This window comes from Triturus cristatus, chromosome 9 (assembly GCF_964204655.1).
Source record: "Triturus cristatus chromosome 9, aTriCri1.1, whole genome shotgun sequence".
NCBI lineage: Eukaryota > Metazoa > Chordata > Amphibia > Caudata > Salamandridae > Triturus > Triturus cristatus.
Genome location: NC_140592.1, coordinates 167,750,847 through 167,770,882, shown reverse-complemented (window position 1 = coordinate 167,770,882; position 20,036 = coordinate 167,750,847). Strand labels below are relative to the sequence as shown.

Here is a 20,036-nt window from a genome sequence, read left to right as displayed (position 1 = left end):
AGGAGACTGGTGTGGAACGGGCGGGCGCGTATTGCTCTTGCCAAGCTCACTCTCCCCTGGTATGACGGGGGCATCGCGCTTCCTGACATTCGCAGGTACTATTGGGCCTCGCAGCTAGCTGCCATTAACCACGCCACGTATGCGCCCGGCTTGAATCCGGCGTATGAGATGGACAAGTTCCTGCTTCCCGGCGGGAACTACAACAGGGCACTTTATTCCCGCCTGGCTGGCCGGACCCTTACGGGTCCTACTAAGATTGCTGTGCGGACCTGGAGGGCTGCCACTGCGGCCATGGGCTGGAGTGAGCGAATGACATGTGCTACTCCCTTGTTTGCCTCCGACCGCCTGGGCAGCTTGTGGACCACCAAGGGGTTTGACCAGTGGGACACGATTGGTATCAGCAAAGTGGGAGACCTGTGGCACAAGGGCGCGGTCAAGACTTTCGCGGTGCTCCAGGCCGAATACGAGCTGACCGACAGGGAGTTCTTCCGCTACGCCCAGGTTCGACACGCCCTGCTCTCGGTCTTCGGGGAGGGGACCAAGATCCCTGTTTCCTCGCCCCTCGAGGACCGCATACTTGACGGACATGTCCCTGATAGTACTATTTCTTTAATTTATAAAAAATTGATTAATCACCGGGCGGATCTCCTGGTGCGCCTTCGGGAGGCTTGGACTGGGGATGGGGTCGAATTGGACGACGAAGATTGGCAGTCTGCACTGTCGTCCCCCAAGGAGGTTGCCATTCCGGCTCGTCTCCGGTTGGTACAGCTCAAGATTCTCCACCGGGTGTATGTGACGGGTCCGCGCTTGGTCTCGATGGGATTTTCCGACGACGGGCTCTGTAAGCGAGGCTGTGGGCTCAGCGCCACCTTTCTTCATATCCTTTGGGAGTGCCGCGAGGTTGCGGACTACTGGCGCCGGGTCCACACGGTTATGGGACGGGTCACCGGGGTTGTGCTGCTGCCGGAGGTGCGTCGCTGTGTCCTGAATGTGTGGGAGCCCAATGACTACAGCGCGGCTCAGACTCGGTGGGCGGCCCTAGGGAACATGATTGCCAAGAGGGATATAGCGCAACTTTGGGGCGCTCAACGGCCGCCCACCGTGTCAGTATGGAAGGAGAATATGGACTGGTGTATGTTTCGGGAGAAGACAGTGTATGTGGCCCGTGGCAAGCCGGGGGCGTGGGGTAGAATTTGGGGTCAATGGAATGCGTATCGCGGAGGCATCTGTACGCCCCCCCTGGTAGACACTGATATCGCCATGTCCCCCTGACCCTTGATGGCTCCTGGCGCTTTCTGTAACAACTACATATGGACGTTCATCTCCCTTGACCCCCTTCCCCCCCCCCCCTCCGTCCCCGGCCTCCCGGTACTCCTCTCTTTAGCGGATTGCTCAAATGTTCTGACTGGAGTTTCCCGGGGGGAGCCTGATCCGCACTGGTATCCCTCATAACTCGCCTTTTGTTTTTATTGTTTTTACTTTTGTTTCTGTTATTGTTGGACTGACGCTTGCTGTTCTTCGAGAACTATCTTGAGCCACTGCGGGGCAGTGCCCTGGGAACTGATTGTAGCCTTGATATGTGTATATTTCCTTATGTACCTAGCGGCCGGCCCGGGTGGTTGTAGGCCCATACTTGTAACCGTATTATTGTTCAATAAAAACTCTTTCAAAAAAAAAAAAAAAGAGTCTTCTTAGATGCAGTTTCGGTTCCCAAAGTGAAGTCCAACGAAGTCCAAAGTGCCCAGACAGTTGAAGTAGAAGTGGTTTTGGATCTGAATCTTGTCCCACAATGAATCTGAAGAGCCACCCACAGGTAAGCCCTTAAGTACCCAAGGGAAAGGGTTAGGATGATTCAGGGATCCCTCTCAGAGGAGGGGCTGGACAGAGGGGAGGATACTACCATATCCTTTGTCCAGTTTTGCGCCAGAGCGGGAGCCAATGGCTCCCTGAACTGGTTCCAATTGGAGTATGCAAGGAGGGCACCAAATGTGCCCTTCAAAGCAGTCTGGTGGTTCTGGCAAGCGCCCCCACCCCAGTCCAACACATTAAGTCCTGTCTGGGAGGTGGTTACACCTCCCTGTGTGAGGAAACCTATTGTTCTACCTTCCCCTGCTCGAGCCTGGTTCAGCAGCAGGAGGGCAGAATCATGTCTGTGGTCGACAGCAGCACTGCTTGCTGTTAGACCCTGAAAGGCTGGGACCGGGAATACGGGGGGGCTCCCTAGGGAGCCCCCCAGTACATGGGATCCTACATCCAACACTGGAATCAGTGTTGGGGGTAGGATTTCAACATGTTTGATAGCAAACATGACCGGTTTCGGTGCAGCCAATATATAGTACGACATCTCGTAATTGACTTGTTGTCCACTATATGTATAAAATGGCTGACCACACTTACAAAGCCGGGAGAATCGACTCCAGGGTTTGTAGGGGCTGTCCTGCTTGTGCAGGGCACCCTCACACTCATAACCAAGCACCCTGCCTTCAGGATTGACAGGCCTACCTTAGGGGTGACTTATAGGTTTTAAGTGCAGTGACCTCAGATATAAGGAAACTTATATATGTTGTGAATGGTGCTAGCACCTGCTCACACAGGCTGCAATGGCAGGCCTGTAGTCATAGTTTGAGTGGTCTCTCATGGGTGGCATAATACATGCTGCAGCCATGGGAGACCCCTGGTGACCTATGCCCTGGGTACCTTAGTACCATATACTAGGGACTTAGATTGGTACACCAGTAGCCAATTTGGGAGGTACCTAAGTACTTACCATAGTCCAATTTAAGGAGAGAGCACGGTGACCGGGGTCCTGATTAGCTGTATCCCAGTCAGACTAGTCAGAAAACAGAATAACACCAGCAAAAAGTGGGGGTAACCATGAAAGCAGGTCCTACTTTCCTACAGCCCTAGTTACTACATTTCATCTCTTGTCAGTCAGAAAATCCTAGAGACAATAGCTTGAAAACTAAATGATTTTTAATGAACTAAAATTAGTGTTTTGTACAGTTTTAATATCAGGAAAGCAGGGGTGTTTTTTTATGTATTGTTTTGTCTCTTCAGTGGTCTACTGGCTGAACAATTCCCCAAGATCCTGTTTGATGCTGTACCAATCATTTGGATAAAACCAAGTAAGTTAGTTTTGAATAAGCTTATATATGGTTTTATGCTTAAAGTTGAAAAATAACCAGTGTACACAGAACTGCATTTTTCAAACAATTTATATTTATAGCCAACTCTATATGACTGGCACAGGGGGACATTTGCAAGACTTTAAAATGTAACATTATAGCATGATGGCCTGCTGGCTATAAGGCTATGAAGGCATTAAACCGAATTATAGACCTGCATCTCAGAGGAGAACCTATAACAAGGAAAAGTGACTTTAACAACTGGTGTAGCCTGAGGCAGAACGATTATAATGCTATTAGAACATCCCAACCACTATAGGTGGATTGTTCTAAATTAAGAAGGGAGAAATAAAATTAAACCCATTGGAATGTTGGAGTAGAAGGCCCATAATTGCCATTATTGGCAGCGCAGGACTGGGAACGCAAACCTTCCCTGGCAATTACGTTCAACCATCCCCCCGGGAGGGGTGGGGGATGTTTCTGGTGGGATACACTGCTGCTGTGCTTTTGTTACAAGAGGCCGATTATCTAGCACTCCTGCAAAACCGCCCCCCAGTAACAAAAACAGCCCCCACCAGTCTAAAATCATCCCCCACCTTTGCGGCCAACCTGGAAAACACCCGGTGCCCGCTATGGCCAGTCCAGCCCTGTTTATTGGACCTGAAGTATTCTACTGTTTTCAGTTGATTTGTCAACATTCCAATATTCTAATAGGAATTAATTAATTGGTCGGTCTGTAAGGTCCAGGTATACTAATGTTCTATTCCCAAAAAGTAGTTGCAAATTGCTTGCTGACTTTTTTTACAAATGAAATCAGATTTTGTGAGCCAATCTATGTCGTATTGGGTTGGTTCACAAACTAATGAACCAAAGCATCAATATTCATTAGGCAGTTCTCAATCTGCAACAACCTACGATTGACTACAATCACAGAGATGGTGGCCTGCAAAAAAAGGCAGATCACCATTTATGAGATTGTATTCCAAAATGGAAAACTTTTTTTAAGCAGTCCAGATGCATATCTGTCCATAACATGTAGTATAAAATGAATGGTGTAGAGTGGATCATTAATATATAATATAACTTTCATCTGCAAATCCTGATGATTGTAAAACAATCACATTGATAGTAATGAATGATTGAATAAATGGAAAATTCACAAAGCTCACAGCTACCTCAGACTGAAGTGTCCCAGTGCTAAGGGAAAGAATGGAAAACACAGCTCCGAGTAGATGATATGGTTTCATTGATTAAATCTATTGATTAAATTATGTCATTAAACAGGTAGGTTTTAAATTGTTTTCTGAACTTATCAGGACTGAGTTGAGCTCATAGGGAAAGAAATAAGGCCTTCCTTGCTCTAGTGGTAGTAACTGAAAGAAAAATGCCACCATTCCGGACATCTTAAACATAGGAATTGATATGAAATATTTGGAGGCAAAGAGTAGGAAGATAGATGGAAAGAAAACAATCGGGAAATCTAAATCCTTTGACCAGTCAGTTAAATTGCTTCAGTAGCTTTGTGACACAGGCAAAAAGTATTGAATGAATAAATTAAAGAATGACTGAATGAATAGGATGTCCTGGCGCTAGGCCCAAGGCAGACAGACCAACTTAGTCTGTGAACAAGTGGGTTTTCAGGAGCCTACAGAAGATTTTGATATCCTGGATGCTTCTCAGAGCTATCAGGAGGCTGTGGCACTGCATTGTTTGCAACTTGCAATCTGTGTTACAAGTAATATGTGAGCTCTACTAGCCAGGTATTGCAGAAATCAAGTCTTGATATTATCAGTGCCTCTATCAATGTTTTCCTAGAACAGGAAGAAAGAGAAGGTAAAATCGTTCTCTCTATTCTAAGAAGACGAAACAAAATCATCTTAATGAGGTCTTCAAAAGAGAGCGTCCGGTCAAAAATGATTCTTAGATTTCTTTTATACCCCCACGGTACAGAAGGACTACCCTAAATGTTGGGCACGATTGCTAGGCCATGCTATGGCGTTGCTAAAAATAACTACTACCTTTTTGTTACTATTTAATGTCAGCGAGTTCACACAGATAATTCTTTAAGACAAGGAAAATATTTGAGCTGTTTCTTCGGAATTCCCATCTAGTCTCAAAGTGAGTTGCGTGTCATCTGTACATGCATAGAACTTGAAGCCATAAGAGTCAATGCGTTTGGCTAATAGAAGCACATATAGATTTAACAAACAGCTCTCTCACTTTGGAGAGTATTACATTCGTAACATAGATTTCGCAGTTGTGTTTTAAATTTGATATCTGGACAAGATATAAATAGTCTTTCAATTTTGGCAATGTTTTTCTCAAAGGATTTTAATTTGGAATTCATTGTTTTATTTTCATGCTTCATAAAAGAAATGATACTTCCTCTTAAAAATACCTTAAAGGCATCCCAGTATATAATTCATTAGTGTCATTTGGATTATTAACATTTAAATAATCAAAAAATAATTGCCAATAATTTATTACGAATATATTCAGATAACTCAAATACAGTATTCATTCTCCATCTATGGATATGTTTAGGGACGCTTTCCAGGACAAGAATGTAATTGAATGTAAGAATGTAATTAAACCATGGTCAGATATAGTAATAGCCTTTATTTTTAGATTTGTATATAAGCTCCAGAGATCAATCACCTTGGCAGTTGCTAAAAATGCTTTAAATAGTGCATAGGATTTTGAAAGATGACATTTAATTGTGGAAAGGCTATCTTATAGTTTGTCTTTATTTATTGATGTTATCTGACAGACCAAAGGAGTTAGCTGATCAATTATTATCTTTTATTTTCATTTTATTATCTTACTAGCCCGGCCATATAATTGCGAATACATTGAAAATCAGAACAAAAACTGTACATATTGGGCCCGATTCACAAAAGTAATCTGAGACAAAATCCTAACTTTACTACTTTCGGTATTCACAAAGGGCAATTAGGAGTAGTAAAGTTAGGAATCCTAACTTTACTACTCCTAAATGCCTATAAGCATAGAAACCCCGGCACTCTAATTAAATGTAAATGTACACAATTATTGAAATTAATCCTTTAAACTGAGAACACAAAAGTGATGATTGAGGGAAGACCTCTGATATAGAGAATGTTCAGAAACGTACAAAAGTATAGTACAAATGTTGATTTATTAGTTCTTAGAAACACAAATCCAGAGTGTTGTATCACATGTCACAAAAAATTCCATAAATACAATCAATTTAGTAGAATTCTTGATAGTCCAGTTCTTGAGAAGCATCAAAAACAGCCGACGCGCGTTTCGTCACCAATGTGACTTTCTCAAGGCTCTGTTCGTATTACTCAGTGAGTCATGAAAGCTTTGATATGCGTATTTCCCTAGAACCTCCGATGTCTCGGATAATGTATGGGATTTCAAATTTGGTTTCAAACAAGAAGTGTTTATGTCTAAATGTAGACAAAAGCCACTCTGCTCTTTAATGTATTGGCTCAATTCCAAAAAATGATGGAAATCCAAATTAATGTCCCCATAAGAGTCACAACTGTATTCATATAGTTTTGAATAGTTATAGTCGTCTTATCCAATGTTCAATATATTCAAAGTTTAAGGAGCCATGTTAAGATCCTCAAGTCCATAATAACTCTCGTCCAGAAAGTCCTGCCGACCGTGGGCATAGGGCCTCATGTAGGTAGCGAAATACCGGTCGGTAACGGCCGATTTTCGGTAAATATGCCGTTACCGACCGGTATTCAGACAAGTGAGATGTAGGAGTCCAAAAACCACTTTTCGGTAAATATGAGGCGGTAAATACCGATTCATAGTTACCGAATTCTAAAATACCGATTCATATTTACCGAATACATAATTAACGAATCGGTAAATATGAAGTGGTAAATATGAAGTGGTAAAAATTTAAAATGACATGTAGGAGCAGTCGGTAATTAAGAAATCCAGGAAAATCGGTAAATAAGAGTCGGTAATTAACACGGATTGAAAGCAGGTGGTAACCATCAACAATGCACATAAGCAATCCCAAAATGCAACAGCGTGGACAACATGGCCGCCATGTACGTCATTGCAAGGCGCCTACGTCTACAGGCAGCAGGACTGAGGGTGTGGCGACGGGAGGAACAAATCTACAGACAGCGCATCACACTATTACAGCTGACTGATGCAGAGATACATGAGAGGTACAGGCTACACCCCGAAACCATCATGGACCTGATAAGGGACCTGCACCCACTCCTGGACCAGCCAACAAGAAGGGCGCACGCCATACCACCACATGTGCAGGTGCTCTGCAGCCTACATCTACTGGCATCCGGCAGTTATCAGGTGGTGATAGCTGCGGTGGGTGGTGTATCCCAGAGTTGCCTGTCCCGTTTCTTCAGGAAGTTCCTGGATGCCATGATGCAGAGAATGCACCACTACATAAGCTTCCCAAACACACAGGCTGCACTGCAGAAAACAAAAACAGACTTTTATCACATGGCACAGTTCCCCCATGTCATCGGCTGTATTGATGGTACACACATCCCAATCTGTCCACCAGCTGATACAGAGCACATCTACAGGAACAGGAAGTCCACCCACTCCATCAATGTGCAGGTGATCTGTGATGCAGGGAACATCATCACAGATATTGTTGCAAAGTTTCCTGGGAGCACCCACGACTCTTACATCTTCCAGAATAGTGGGATCTACACACGACTGAGTGCCGGCGAATTCGGAGAGGGATACCTGCTGGGTAAGTAACAGTGACGCCCCTTGAAACCTGCAAATCAGAGTGTATAGAGGCATGTAACTGATGGTTCCCTTTTACTCATCCAGGCGACAGTGCATATGCATGCCGTTCATTCATCCTCACTCCCTACCTACACCCAGCAACCCAGAGTGAGAGACGATACAACGTGGCCCACAAAACAACACGCAATGTGGTGGAGCGCACGTTTGGACTACTGAAGAGCAGGTTCCGCTGCCTCCACAAGAGCGGAGGCGCACGCCAGTACAAACCCATCACCTGCTGCAAGATTATTGCCACTTGTGCAATGCTGCACAACCTTGCCACGAAAAAAGGTACAGATGTGGAACTAACATATTTTGAGGACAACGAGGATGAGTCAGGCCAGCCAGAGGGCAGCGCAGCTAGAGTGCCAACTGCAATCGATGGGAGAGAGAGACGGGCAGTGATCACATGCAACTATTTCTGAGTAAGTGAGGGGACACAGCGAGTTGTGAGAAGTCATGACGTAGTTTAATGTGGCACCACGCCATGAACACATGAACAGGCCAATCTGGCAATATACCATCTATACAAGGAGTATGTCCAGGGTTACGTCACCCAATGGGAAGTGGCTGAGCAGGGCCACATCAATGTTTGCGCATACGCGCTGCAGTGGTGGATTGCACGGCCTGTGCATCCTCACTAGAGCCAACCCCAAGCCGCCTGCTGCTCCTGCGTGCTTCGGGGACGGGGGGTGTGATGCTGCTGCTGGTGTCGATGCTCTCCGCAGCATCCCCTGCAGCAGTTGTCGACGCCTGACTAGTCAATAGCACCCCTAGTGCACTTGTCACCTGCACCATCCCCCGAGACAGGTCGCTGCAGCACTGTGTTAGGCCCTCCTGCATCGTCACAGAGCGCCGGCAAAGTAGGGAAGTCGCAGTTGCCAGACGGTTGAGTGCCCTGCTGGTAGTGTCCCTTCTCTGGCGTTCCCGGCGCCGTGCTTCGATGTCAGCATCTAATTTGCTGCACAACTGCTGGATTGACTGGGACATGTCCCGAATGCCCGCAGCCATGCCGCCAATGTTTGTGTCCATGTTGACTAAGCTTGTCTTCATCACCCGCATGTGCCTCTGGACTGACATAACTGCCTTTGATTGCAGGCGCTGTTGCTTCAACATTTGGCCCTCGAGCCCCAAGAAGACACCATGGCCGTCAGTGGGTGCTGGTGGACTCTGGACACGCGACCTGCGGCGCCCTCTTGCTCCCGTCTGTGCTGCCTGTGAGGTGTGGGGCACAGTGGGATGGCTCCCTTCCTGGGGCCCGGTGCGGTCTTCTGGGCCCATGCTGTCGTCTGACGAGGTGTCGAAGGCTCGTAGCCTGGCTGCTGGACGCCTCCTCATTCTCACACCTGCAAACGGAGATGTGGCCGGTGATTCGAACATGAGTGGCGATGCTGGCTGTGGTTGTGGTGATGCTGGCTCTCGGTGAGGTGATGCTGGCTCTGTGTGCGGCGAGGCTGGCTGTGTTGGTGGTGCGGCTGCAAGTGGGCCTGCTCCCTGGTCTGAACTCGTGCTGGCTGGAGGTGATTTTTGTGGCCGGTGTGCCGTCTCCCCTGCAGCATGCCCTGTACTGCATGATGTCACATCTGTGGTCAGAAAAACAACATTGGCTCAGTGTCCCCGAAGGGCTGCATTGCAAGCGTCACAATAAATCATTTCACATTCCAATCTGTCCTCTGTCTCCTTGTGCCTCGAGTGCGTGACATGCCTTGTTGCCCTGTAACATTTACGTCATGGTTAGTGTTGCCCTGACTACATCTCCCGGAATGCATTGCCTGTCTGCACTGACACGTGTGGACTGCAGTGTGATTCTCGTTTCACAATGGGGGATGTGGGGTAGGGGTAGGGGAGGCTACATTGCTGTGCTTTCGTCTTACCTTGGTGTGTTGCGGCTCTGGCAGAGCTGTTGGCGTCCCCAAGACCCACGACGCTCTCTTGCTCGATTGTGGCCGCCACCAGCTCCTCCAGTTCGGTGAGGGCAGGTGCCCTGTTGGTTCCACCTCCGGTCTGGCTGGCCTCCTTCTGGATGTCGCCCATCTTCCTCTTGGTCACAATCCTCAGGTCATACCAGCGCTTTTTGAGGACCTCAATGTCCCTGTGGGTCACTCCCACAGCATTGACCTGCGCCTGGATGGCCAGCCATATGTTGCGCTTTTCGGCCTCAGGCACTTGCAGGGATTGCCTCCCAAACAGCTTCTGGTGCTGCTTCACCACCTCCTCCACCAGCACCTGGAGTTCCTTGGGGCTGAATTTGAGCTTCCTCCTCCTTTCCCCTCCGTCTTTCTGTGTTCTCTGGCTGGACATGCTGTTCGTTTCCCGCTCGCACATGCAACTGCTCCCTGCCTCTCCTCTGCACTCCAAGCCTCTCCAGGGTCGGCTAATTATGTACACCTGCCTGGGTGTGGCCACTTCTGCTAATTGTGTACACCTGCCTGGGTGTGGGCAGTTCCTGGTAGGGTGGGCTGTCGTTGCACAGGATTAGCTGTTTCGTCAAGTCATGTGATGTTATTTACCGAATCCGTACATACCGATTCGGTATTTTCCGATTCGGTAGATACCACCTCGGTATTTTCCGATTCGGTAGATACCACCTCGGTATTTTCCGAATCGGTAATTATCACCTCGGTATTTACCGAATCGGTGAATTCCGATTCGTATTTACCGACTGTTACCGAATCGGTAACTGTTACCGAATTTTTACCTACATATAACTTATCGATTCTAATTTACCGATTCGGTACGGCTCGGTATTTAAGAACCGGTAAAATTTATTTACCTACATGAGGCCCTTAGTGTGTGAGCCCACGGTCGGCAGGACTTTCTGGACAAGAGTTATTATGGATTAGAGGATCTTAACATGGCTCCAAAACTTAAGTTTAACTGAGACAAAATCCTAACTTTACGACTTTTGGTATTCACAAAGAGCATTTAGGAGTAGTAAAGTTAGGATTCCTGATTTATGCCGCATAATTTTCCTTTCCTTACCGCATAATTTACTCAACCCTTCTGCATACCTTGACCCACCTCTGCTGCATAATTCCAGTTGCCCTGTTAATGATACATAAACATACTGCTGAATTCACTGCCTTTCTGAAAATCACACTTCTAATTGCCAACATTGAAAATGAGGCTACACTTTAGTATGGGATGCAGAACATTTGCAAATGTATTAACTCAGATAAAATGGCCTGTAGGCCAGAGAAAATTCTGGAACGTAGCATGCAAGTTAAGGCTAATGAACATTTCAGATTAGTTCAGAAACAACACTCATACCTAGTTACCTAATCAGTGCATGTTGTGGTATACATGTTCATGACAGCATTGATATTTAGGCAACAGGAGCATATAGTTACGTATTCTCCATGATATATCTTGCAATTGAATTTGATAGTTGGCGGAGATATAACCGGTTTCCTTTTAGTTGAATTGTACTGCACAAGTTTCATATTAATGCAGGACATATTGCTAATTAGTGACAATAGCAATCAGAGTATTCACAAAAGGGGTTTTTCAGTTACAAGAATTTGAATCAAAATTTTGAATGAGTCAACAATCGTTAAAGGTTTTAAATCGCGCCTGCAGAAGCGGATTACCTTCACTCCTCAGCAAATAGCATTATGACTGGTTGTCTTGCACATTAAAAGCAGTTTCCCCTTTGAATCTGGTTAAACTACAGTATTTTGCAATGCTCCTTTAACAAAGGAAGGGAAAAGCTTAAGAGTCCGCCTATTTTCCTTGAAATCCAGCCTTTTCACAAAGACTCACTGGATCAGTCATTTGATTGGATATACTGCTTCTGTCAGAGCAGCAGCCATCTTGTATTGCACTTGCTTCTACTCCCTGCCGTTGGTATTCTGACTGTAGGTCAGATTTAGTAACACTATATTCTTATGGCGGCTGCCTTATCTACAAGATTCCTTTTTCAATGTGACGATCCAGGGTTGGCAACTCCTTCTCAGATCCTGTAGGTGTCCCTTCTTAGCTTCCTTTGAACTTCTCTAGAAATATCTCCTCCACCTTATGCAGAAAAATGCCCATCATCTGTTTCCCACTGACATCACAAGAGAATATCCAATTTGTAGAAGTATGGCTTCACTAGCCTCTACCAACAGCAGAACTAGGATCCAGCAAAGGCTCCAACAGAAGATCACTCATTACCAGGAAATTCCAAACACCTGCACTGGTGAGCCATGCCTCATCATTTCACTTCCACAATCTAGTAAGCATTTACTACCAGGTTCTTACACTTCTTTTCTGGCAGTACTTTGATACTTCTGTGCCACCCTCTTTTCACAAAACCACCTCCAGCCTGACAGGACCAGAGTTTCCCTATGCCTTAGCAGCGAGCCTGTCACAATGTCTTCACCTTCCATTTCTTTTTGGACGTGGACCCTTACACTTTAAACATGACCTCTTCACTGATGCTCACAAGGCCCTGCACACAGCCAAGCAACCGTCTGAATCTGTATCAGCTAAGCAGGCTACCAGTTGACTGGCAATTTTACGCTCAGCTCCTGCGCACTATCTTAGCTATCTATATCTAAGTGTTATTTTGTGTGCTTGACAAACTCTCAGTGAACTAATCTGGTCCTCCGGTGTGATCAGCCAATCCAGAGTGAGATCTGCCTGACCAGGCCATCCTTGCTTAGACAGTTATGGCACAGCTTCAAATAATTTTCCTGTGGCCCGCAAGTGTGAAACAAAACCCACCTTTTCTGATGCCACAAAGCAGGAGCCATGAAAGGGTTGGTCTTCTTAGCTTCAGATTTTGAGCAAGCACTGAAATGAGTGAATGGTTGCTGTGAATGAAGAGAAAAGATTGTCTTCCAAGATATCAAAAATGAACCTAAATTATTTCAATGACAACAAGAAGTATTTGCATAATGAAATGGATGTTCCCAGGCGAAATCTAACAGGAAATTGAGAAAATTGAATTTGGAGCTTTTTATATCAACAGCAAGGAAGACCACTTCTTGCAAGACACTGTTTAAATTCACACAGCAGTAATAGAGACATCTACTATTTATTTCTAACAAGTCCCATGCAACCCCACATGCACAAACCCTGGCCAATTTGTTGTATTAATAGCCACAGAGCAAAGTTGCTTAATGTGTCTTTGTATCCTCATGAATGTTTTCTTCAAGTGTTATTTTTATCAGTCTCTTTATCCAGTTCAGTCCTTGATACATATTTAAATTTGGTGTTTTATGTTTTTTGAATATAGGAATTAGGGATTTATAGTTTTCTAAAAGGCCAAAGAATATGAGGAGATTAGCAAAATATCTGAAACCCATACTCATTTTCCAGTCTTTAGTCTCATACGTGTAATATGTTACTTCTCTCCCCAGATAAAAAATCAGAGATCAAGAAATCAAATGCTTATCTGTGTCCACTGTACAAGACCAGCGAGCGCAAAGGAACCTTATCCACCACAGGACACTCCACGAACTTTGTCATTGGATTGTTGCTACCGACTAATAAACCTGTGCAGCATTGGATTAAACGAGGTGTTGCTCTACTCTGCCAGCTGGATGATTAGCATTGCAGTATTCACACTGAAAGCAACACTTTGAGCACATGGATAGATGAGCACTTATTTAATTGGTGCTTACTCAGGCATTGAGAACCACCTGCAAAACATTATTCTGAATAATTATTTTCTACTGGCTCAGGACCAATACCTCTAAGATTTATTTTTACAAACAAAATAGGGAGCTAGAGACTGCTAGGCTTTATAAAGTTGTCTAGGAGCTTCATTGAATTATTTTCTCCTCTTGCATATATTCTAAACAATCACCATATGATAACTAAACATTATAAAGGCATGTATCAGCAATGTGTCTAAATGTATGTGGTACAGATTATGTTACAGACTGGTGAGGGTTAATTGAGTCACTCCACCACCAAAGTTGTTTATTGCAATTCGCTTCAATCGTTAGCCTACAATTTTAATTCTGTGGCAGCAAAAATAGATTGGTGATAATTTGAGAATTCTATCCTAGCTTAGTAAGATTTACATTTAAGGTTAGATTTGACTCTATAGGACCCAGGAATAATCTGAAGCAGATATGTTCAAATGTTATCACTTTGAGCTACTCTGCATATTTTTCTGACCCTAGTAGCCTTTAATGTTTGACGGATATCTGGTTTTCAGACATTTCTCCACTGTTAATTGGTAGTTAATGTATATTTAAGTTAAATGTTTGAAGAGTCTTGAACGTCTGTTGCAGTTCTCATCAGATAAAGCTAACATTGATTCATGGTGGTCAGAGTAAGTGTGGGAAGTGCTCTGATGGACACAAATAGACCAGCTTCACTCATTCATGTTATGCGCATCTTTATAAACCCTGCCACTTAGATCTATACTGTCATCACCTGCCACACCTTGGCAGCACAATCTCTGGTGGACCAGCTGTAGTCACTGATGGCTCTTTGGAAACACACTTAAAGAGGAACAGTTCCTGGGCAGGTCGCCTAGCTCACCGAATGCCTCAAATCGTTATAGGTATTTTTAAAACCTAACCAAAATATTTTCATTTTAAAACAATTTACATATAGGCACAAACCTGTGAGAAGTGGTGCTAGTACACATTAATTCCTATCACGGTGCATGTACATAAGATAGATTTCTAAAACTCCGTGGGTATTTAATGTACAACAGTTTTATGAACGAACGCCCCTTTTTCCATTTCGAACCTACTTTGAGTCTACTTTGTACTTTGAGTCTACTTTGTACATAATTTCTACACATATATATTGTGAAATGCCCTGAGAGCATACTAATAAAGCGGCATGGCTAAATGCTGAACACTTGCTAAATCTGTGTCGTTTGTATCTGTTTCTAAATTTTACAGTTTTGCTGAGTGTATAACACACTCTTTCCTATATTGAAGAGTGGTGCAGAATCACCGTATGCACTTGAGACCTTTTTACAAATCACACTATGGGACGATTCCGATGTCGGACGGACCAGAGTCCGTCCAACGTTAGTCGGAAACTGGAACCGAACGACCTCTTGTCATCGGTTGCAGCCCCGCAAATAAGATGCGACCAAACAATCCTATTCTTTACAATGGGAGCATGCATTCCGACCGGAATGCATGCTCTCATTCCAAAGAGCAGAGGTGCAGTTCATCCCTTCATCCGGTGGCAGGCCACCGGGTGCAGGGATCAACAGGGGGGCACGGCCGCCATTCGGATGCCTTGCACCGATGGGGGACCTGCTGGGGGCCCCCAGATTAGGATTCCAACAGTCTTTCTGTGTTGGAAAGGGCGGCCCAGAAAGGCTATGGGAATCTTCCATCGAAATCCCTCAGCCGGAAAGAGCAGCCCAAGAGACTGTTGGAGGATTTCCGAATGGCAGCAGGGTTCTCCGAGCCTGTTGCAAGCCTTTCGGAAATCCAGTTTGGATTCCATTCCCACCGACCCCATCAAAATGGGTCAGTCGGAAAGGAATCCGAACAGCCGATTCCGATGCGGTCGGAGCCGTTTCGGACCGCATCGGAATCGGCCCCTAAGTCTGGCCTCGGCCATTTCACCATGGGCTTAATCAATGGTCGTCCATCAAAAGTGAAAGGTGAGGGTCTACAGAAATCGTCTGTACTTCATCTGCCTTTTTGGATGTCATAGTCTATTTGTTTCCTAGCTGGATAACAATAGCTAATCCTTAAAGAATCAGAAACATGGGTTACCTTTTACTGGGGTTCTAAGTGTTCTGATATCTCGAGATCACCTAGAAGAGCTCAGTATAGATGTTGTCGTCGCAATACAAATATGTCTGGCTGTGGCAATGCCAACAGATTTGGCAGAAACAAAGGTTGCCTTTGATAAGCCAGCAAAGACTTTCCATCCAAGGGAGTAGCCAGGAAAAATAAAATACCTCCCACTTTAAACTATGTCCAAAATAGCTCTGATTAAGCGGGTTAGGCAAACACACCTGACAGTGGTTGAGGGTATTGGTCACCTTTAAAGAATTCTGAGATTCTTAAATTTCCCTCCCCGTCCTTCCTCTTTCAGTTTTTTTGCCCTTCCTTATCTCAATCCTTCTTTTTTTTTTTTATATTTTTGTTTTCCAAAACAATGAATCCAAAACAAAACTCAATTACAGACGCATAATACCATACATTATTCACCACTTCATGGAGCATTACATCAACACTTCCTCAACTAAATCCCTTATTACTTAGTCAGGCATGAATTGACACCAGTTTGTAAGCTTATCATCTCAGTTCCTTTCCCTTAAATGTCCGACATATCTTCAAGTGTCTATTGATCCAGTAAGGGATAGCTCCCCAGGGCCCTCTTGGTCTGCATCTAATATATCCAGCCCATAATATTTCCTCCATCCCCCCCAGACCTTGTGGAATTTTTTTAGGCATCCTCTCACCTTGTATGTGACCCTCTCGGCCGACATATACATATCCATCCCTTCTGATGGATACATCTGCCAGTGGATTCCTCACCTTGTGAATATCCCCTGCGCCAGCAACATTCGGAAACTTTTGTAGCAGTCCACGCCGATGGGGTCGAAGATGACGTCACAGAGGCACGGCTCCGCTCGCGACTCCACTGACGTCACCGGCTCCATAAGAAGACCTCCTCGGCGTGATGACGTCAGTTCCCTTTTTTCCGCGCCGACGACGCCAACGGATTTCGGGAATCGTTACTGGTAGCTTTACCTGTTACTTTGTGTTTATTCTGAAGTTTCTCTGTCTTTCTTCGAGAATGTCGGCAAGGAAGTCTGGTTTCAAGCCTTGCCATGAATGTGGCAAACACATGTCCATCACCGACCCGCATGACGACTGCGTTTGGTGTTTGTCATCGGACCACGATGTTGAAGGATGTTCGTGTTGCAGGAAGATGAGCTCAAAGGCTCTTAAGGAAAGAGAGGCAAAGCTCTTTATCGCCCGGATGAAGAGAAAGGAGAAAAGAGGTAGAAGAAGATCCAGGTCGAGGTCGAGGTCGAGGTCGGCTTCCAAGTCGACTTCGGGACATGCTTCAAAGAGCAAGAAGCATAAGAAGAAAAGGAGGCATTCGTCTCATCACAAGGCCTCGACGTCGAAGTCTAAATCACCTGCTCGGCGTCGAAGGGAGTCAGTGTCTCCTTCTCCTGTTCCGGCTTCGCCTCCCGTTCCATCTTCTCCTGTGTTTTCTCCGGCTCCGGCTGATTCGCCGGTGCCGGCGTCCTCTCCGGCGCCGATGGCTTCTCCAGGTCCTGCAGGTCCTTCGGCTCCGTCTCCGACTCTGGCCCAGGATGAGGATGATCAGGCTCCGGGTGAGTCTGTGACGCCGCAAGTTCCACCGTCGGCGCCGGCAGGCCCGAGTCCGGTGTTACCTGACCAGTATCCGGCTTTCCCTAATCCAGGTCAGGACCCCTCGCAGTATCTCAATGCGATGTATGGGGTGTTCTCACGGGCCATGTATTCCTCTGGTGCACCTATGGGTCCGATGGGTCCGATGGCTTTTAATCTGGGAGTGCCGCAGGTTTATCCTCAAGCACCGTTTATGCCTTTCTTCCCAGCGACGCCGTCTTGGCAGATGCCGGCGCCGAAAACATCGACGCCGCTTCCCTCTTCACCGGCGCCGACTCGACCTCGTTCGACGCCGGCTGCTCCAGCTGATCCGCGTTCGACGCCTCTGCCGGCGCCGTCGGATTCGATCACGGCGCCGCCGACGCCGCAGGTGCGGATCCGCTCCAGGAGGGAGGCGCAGAGAGTGCTGGAGGAGAGGAGCTATCTTATGGATGAGGCTGAAGAGGGAGAATTGGTCGAATCCGATGAGGTGTTTGACGAGTTGAAGGAGGCAAGTGGGTTGGATTTGTCTCCGGAGTGGGAGATCACTCCTCCTTCAGATGAACCTTCTAAAGACGCGGCACCTTATCATGCTGTAATCAGAAAGGCTGCAGAGTTGTTGGACCTTCAATTGCCATCTGTTGAATTCAAGTCCAATATCTTGACTGAGGTGTTGCACTCTCCAACTGCGGTGTCAGAGCCGCTGTTGCCTTTTAATGAAGCAATATTGGAGCCTGTGTTGGATGTGTGGCGCAAGCCTTTTTCGACTCCTGCGGTGTCCAAGGTGGTTGCAAGGAGATATAGGGTGGCTCCGGGGGATCCTGAGTTTTTGTCATCACACCCTTCACCTGAAAGTCTGGTCGTTCAGGCTGCTTGTTCTGGACGTTCAAAAGGTGCGTTTCCTCAGGTCCCAGGGGACAGAGAGGCCAAGAAGGTGGACCAATCAGCCAAGAAAGTCTTTTCTTCAGCCAGTATGGCATTAAAGTCTTCTAATGCGACTTGTTTATTGGGGCGCTATATCCATGCGCTTATGGATTCAGCTAAAAAGTTGGCACCGAAGCTGTCGGAGGTGGATAGGGCAGGCTTCAGTGAAGTACTGTCGGATGCCCAGGCGGCTGATCGCCAGGTTATACAGAGTGGCTTGGATACAGCAGACTCAGTTGCCAGGGTCATGGGGTCTTCAGTTGCCACCAGGAGGGGTGCATGGCTTAAGTCCTCCGAGTTTTCTTCGGATGTCCAGTCGACCTTGTTGGACTTACCTTTTGATGGGTCTGGTCTGTTCGGGAAGAAGGCTGATGCTGCTCTCGAGCGCTTCAAAGAGAGTAAGGCTACGGCTAGGTCGTTGGGCCTTCAATCCCAGCCGAGAGGTACTTTCAAGAGGTACAGAGGTTTTGGAAGGGCGAGTTTTCGTTCTTATAAACCAGCCCAGCAGCAGCAGCAGCAGCAGCAAAGCTCCAAGGGATATAGAGGAAGACTTAGAGGTCGCTCACGTGGCCGTCAACTCTCCTCCTCCTCTTCCTCTTCCTCAGCCCCTCCCACCACCGCAAAACAGCCCTAGATTCGACATTCCGGATCATGCTGGTCCTGTGGGGGGCCGGCTTACCCATTTTCTGCAAGATTGGGAGTCTGTAACTACAGATCTCTGGGTTCTGGATCTTGTAGAAAATGGGTACGCCCTTCCCTTTCGGGAATTCCCTCCAGTTTACCCTCCTTGCCAAGGTGCTTGCTCGGAGGACCACCGTCTTCTCCTGCAGGAAGAAGTCCTGAAGTTGTTTCAGAAAGGGGCGATAGAGGTGGTTCCGGAGCAGGAGAGGGGTCAGGGATGCTACTCCCGGTATTTTCTGATCCCGAAGAAGGACGGCAGATTGCGTCCGATATTAGACCTCAGAATCCTGAACTTTTACCTGAAACAGGAAAAGTTCAAGATGCTCACCCTTGCGCAGGTTCTTCAGGCGCTGAATCAGGAGGACTGGATGGTGTCGCTCGACTTGCAGGATGCGTATTTTCACATCCCCATTCTGAAGTCGCACAGGAAGTATCTCCGTTTCACGGTAGGGTCGCAACATTATCAGTTTGCGGTCCTCCTGTTTGGTCTTACTTCGGCACCTCGAGTCTTCACAAAGGTGATGGCAGTGGTGGCAGCCCATCTCAGAAGATCGGGAATTTCGGTTTTCCCTTATTTGGACGACTGGCTGATCAAGGCGGAGTCGTCGGAGAAGGTGCTGTGTCATCTGCAGGATACAACTCGGCTGTTGTACAGATTGGGTTTTTCGATCAACGTGCCCAAATCTCACCTGGTGCCCTCTCAGCGCAACCTGTTCATAGGTGCGGTACTGGACACTACTGTGTGTCGAGCATTCCCTCCTCCTCAAAGGATTCTCGACATACAGGAAATGATTCCTTTGTTTTTCAGCGGAGCGGTTGTTCCAGTTCTGAAGGTCCTTCGCCTGCTCGGTCTGTTCGCTTCCTGCATACTGTTGGTCAACCATGAACGCTGGCACATGAGGGCGCTCCAGTGGTGCCTCCGCAAGCAGTGGTATCAGCACAAAGGGGATCTCAGGGAGTCTGTGAGGATCTCCAGAGAAGCTGCAGCGGATCTATCTTGGTGGAGCGTGGAGGGCAATCTGTCTCAAGGAAGGCCCTTTCATCTACCTCCATCGGTGACCACAGTGATAACGGATGCATCCACCTTAGGGTGGGGTGCGCATCTGGGGGATCTGGAGATCAAGGGTCTTTGGTCTTCAGAGGAAAGGTTGCTTCACATCAACCTTCTGGAGTTACGGGCGATACGCTTAGCGCTCAAGGCCTTCCTCCCTTCCCTTCGCGGTCAGTCTGTTCAGGTTCTGACGGA

At 46.6% G+C, this 20,036-nt stretch overlaps 1 protein-coding gene across 1 annotated transcript in view; it reads left to right on the top strand.

Annotated features, from left to right (window-relative positions):
- Positions 1-14,711, top strand: part of DNAH12 (dynein axonemal heavy chain 12) — a 1,449,067-nt gene extending 1,434,356 nt beyond the window's left edge. Inside the window, exons 74-75 of the mRNA XM_085624669.1 lie at positions 3,058-3,125; positions 13,244-14,711. Of these exons, the coding sequence (XP_085480795.1) occupies positions 3,058-3,125; positions 13,244-13,434 (259 nt within the window). The 3' untranslated portion in view covers positions 13,435-14,711. The remainder of the gene's footprint in view (positions 1-3,057; positions 3,126-13,243) is intronic.
- Positions 14,712-20,036: the final 5,325 nt, after the last annotated feature.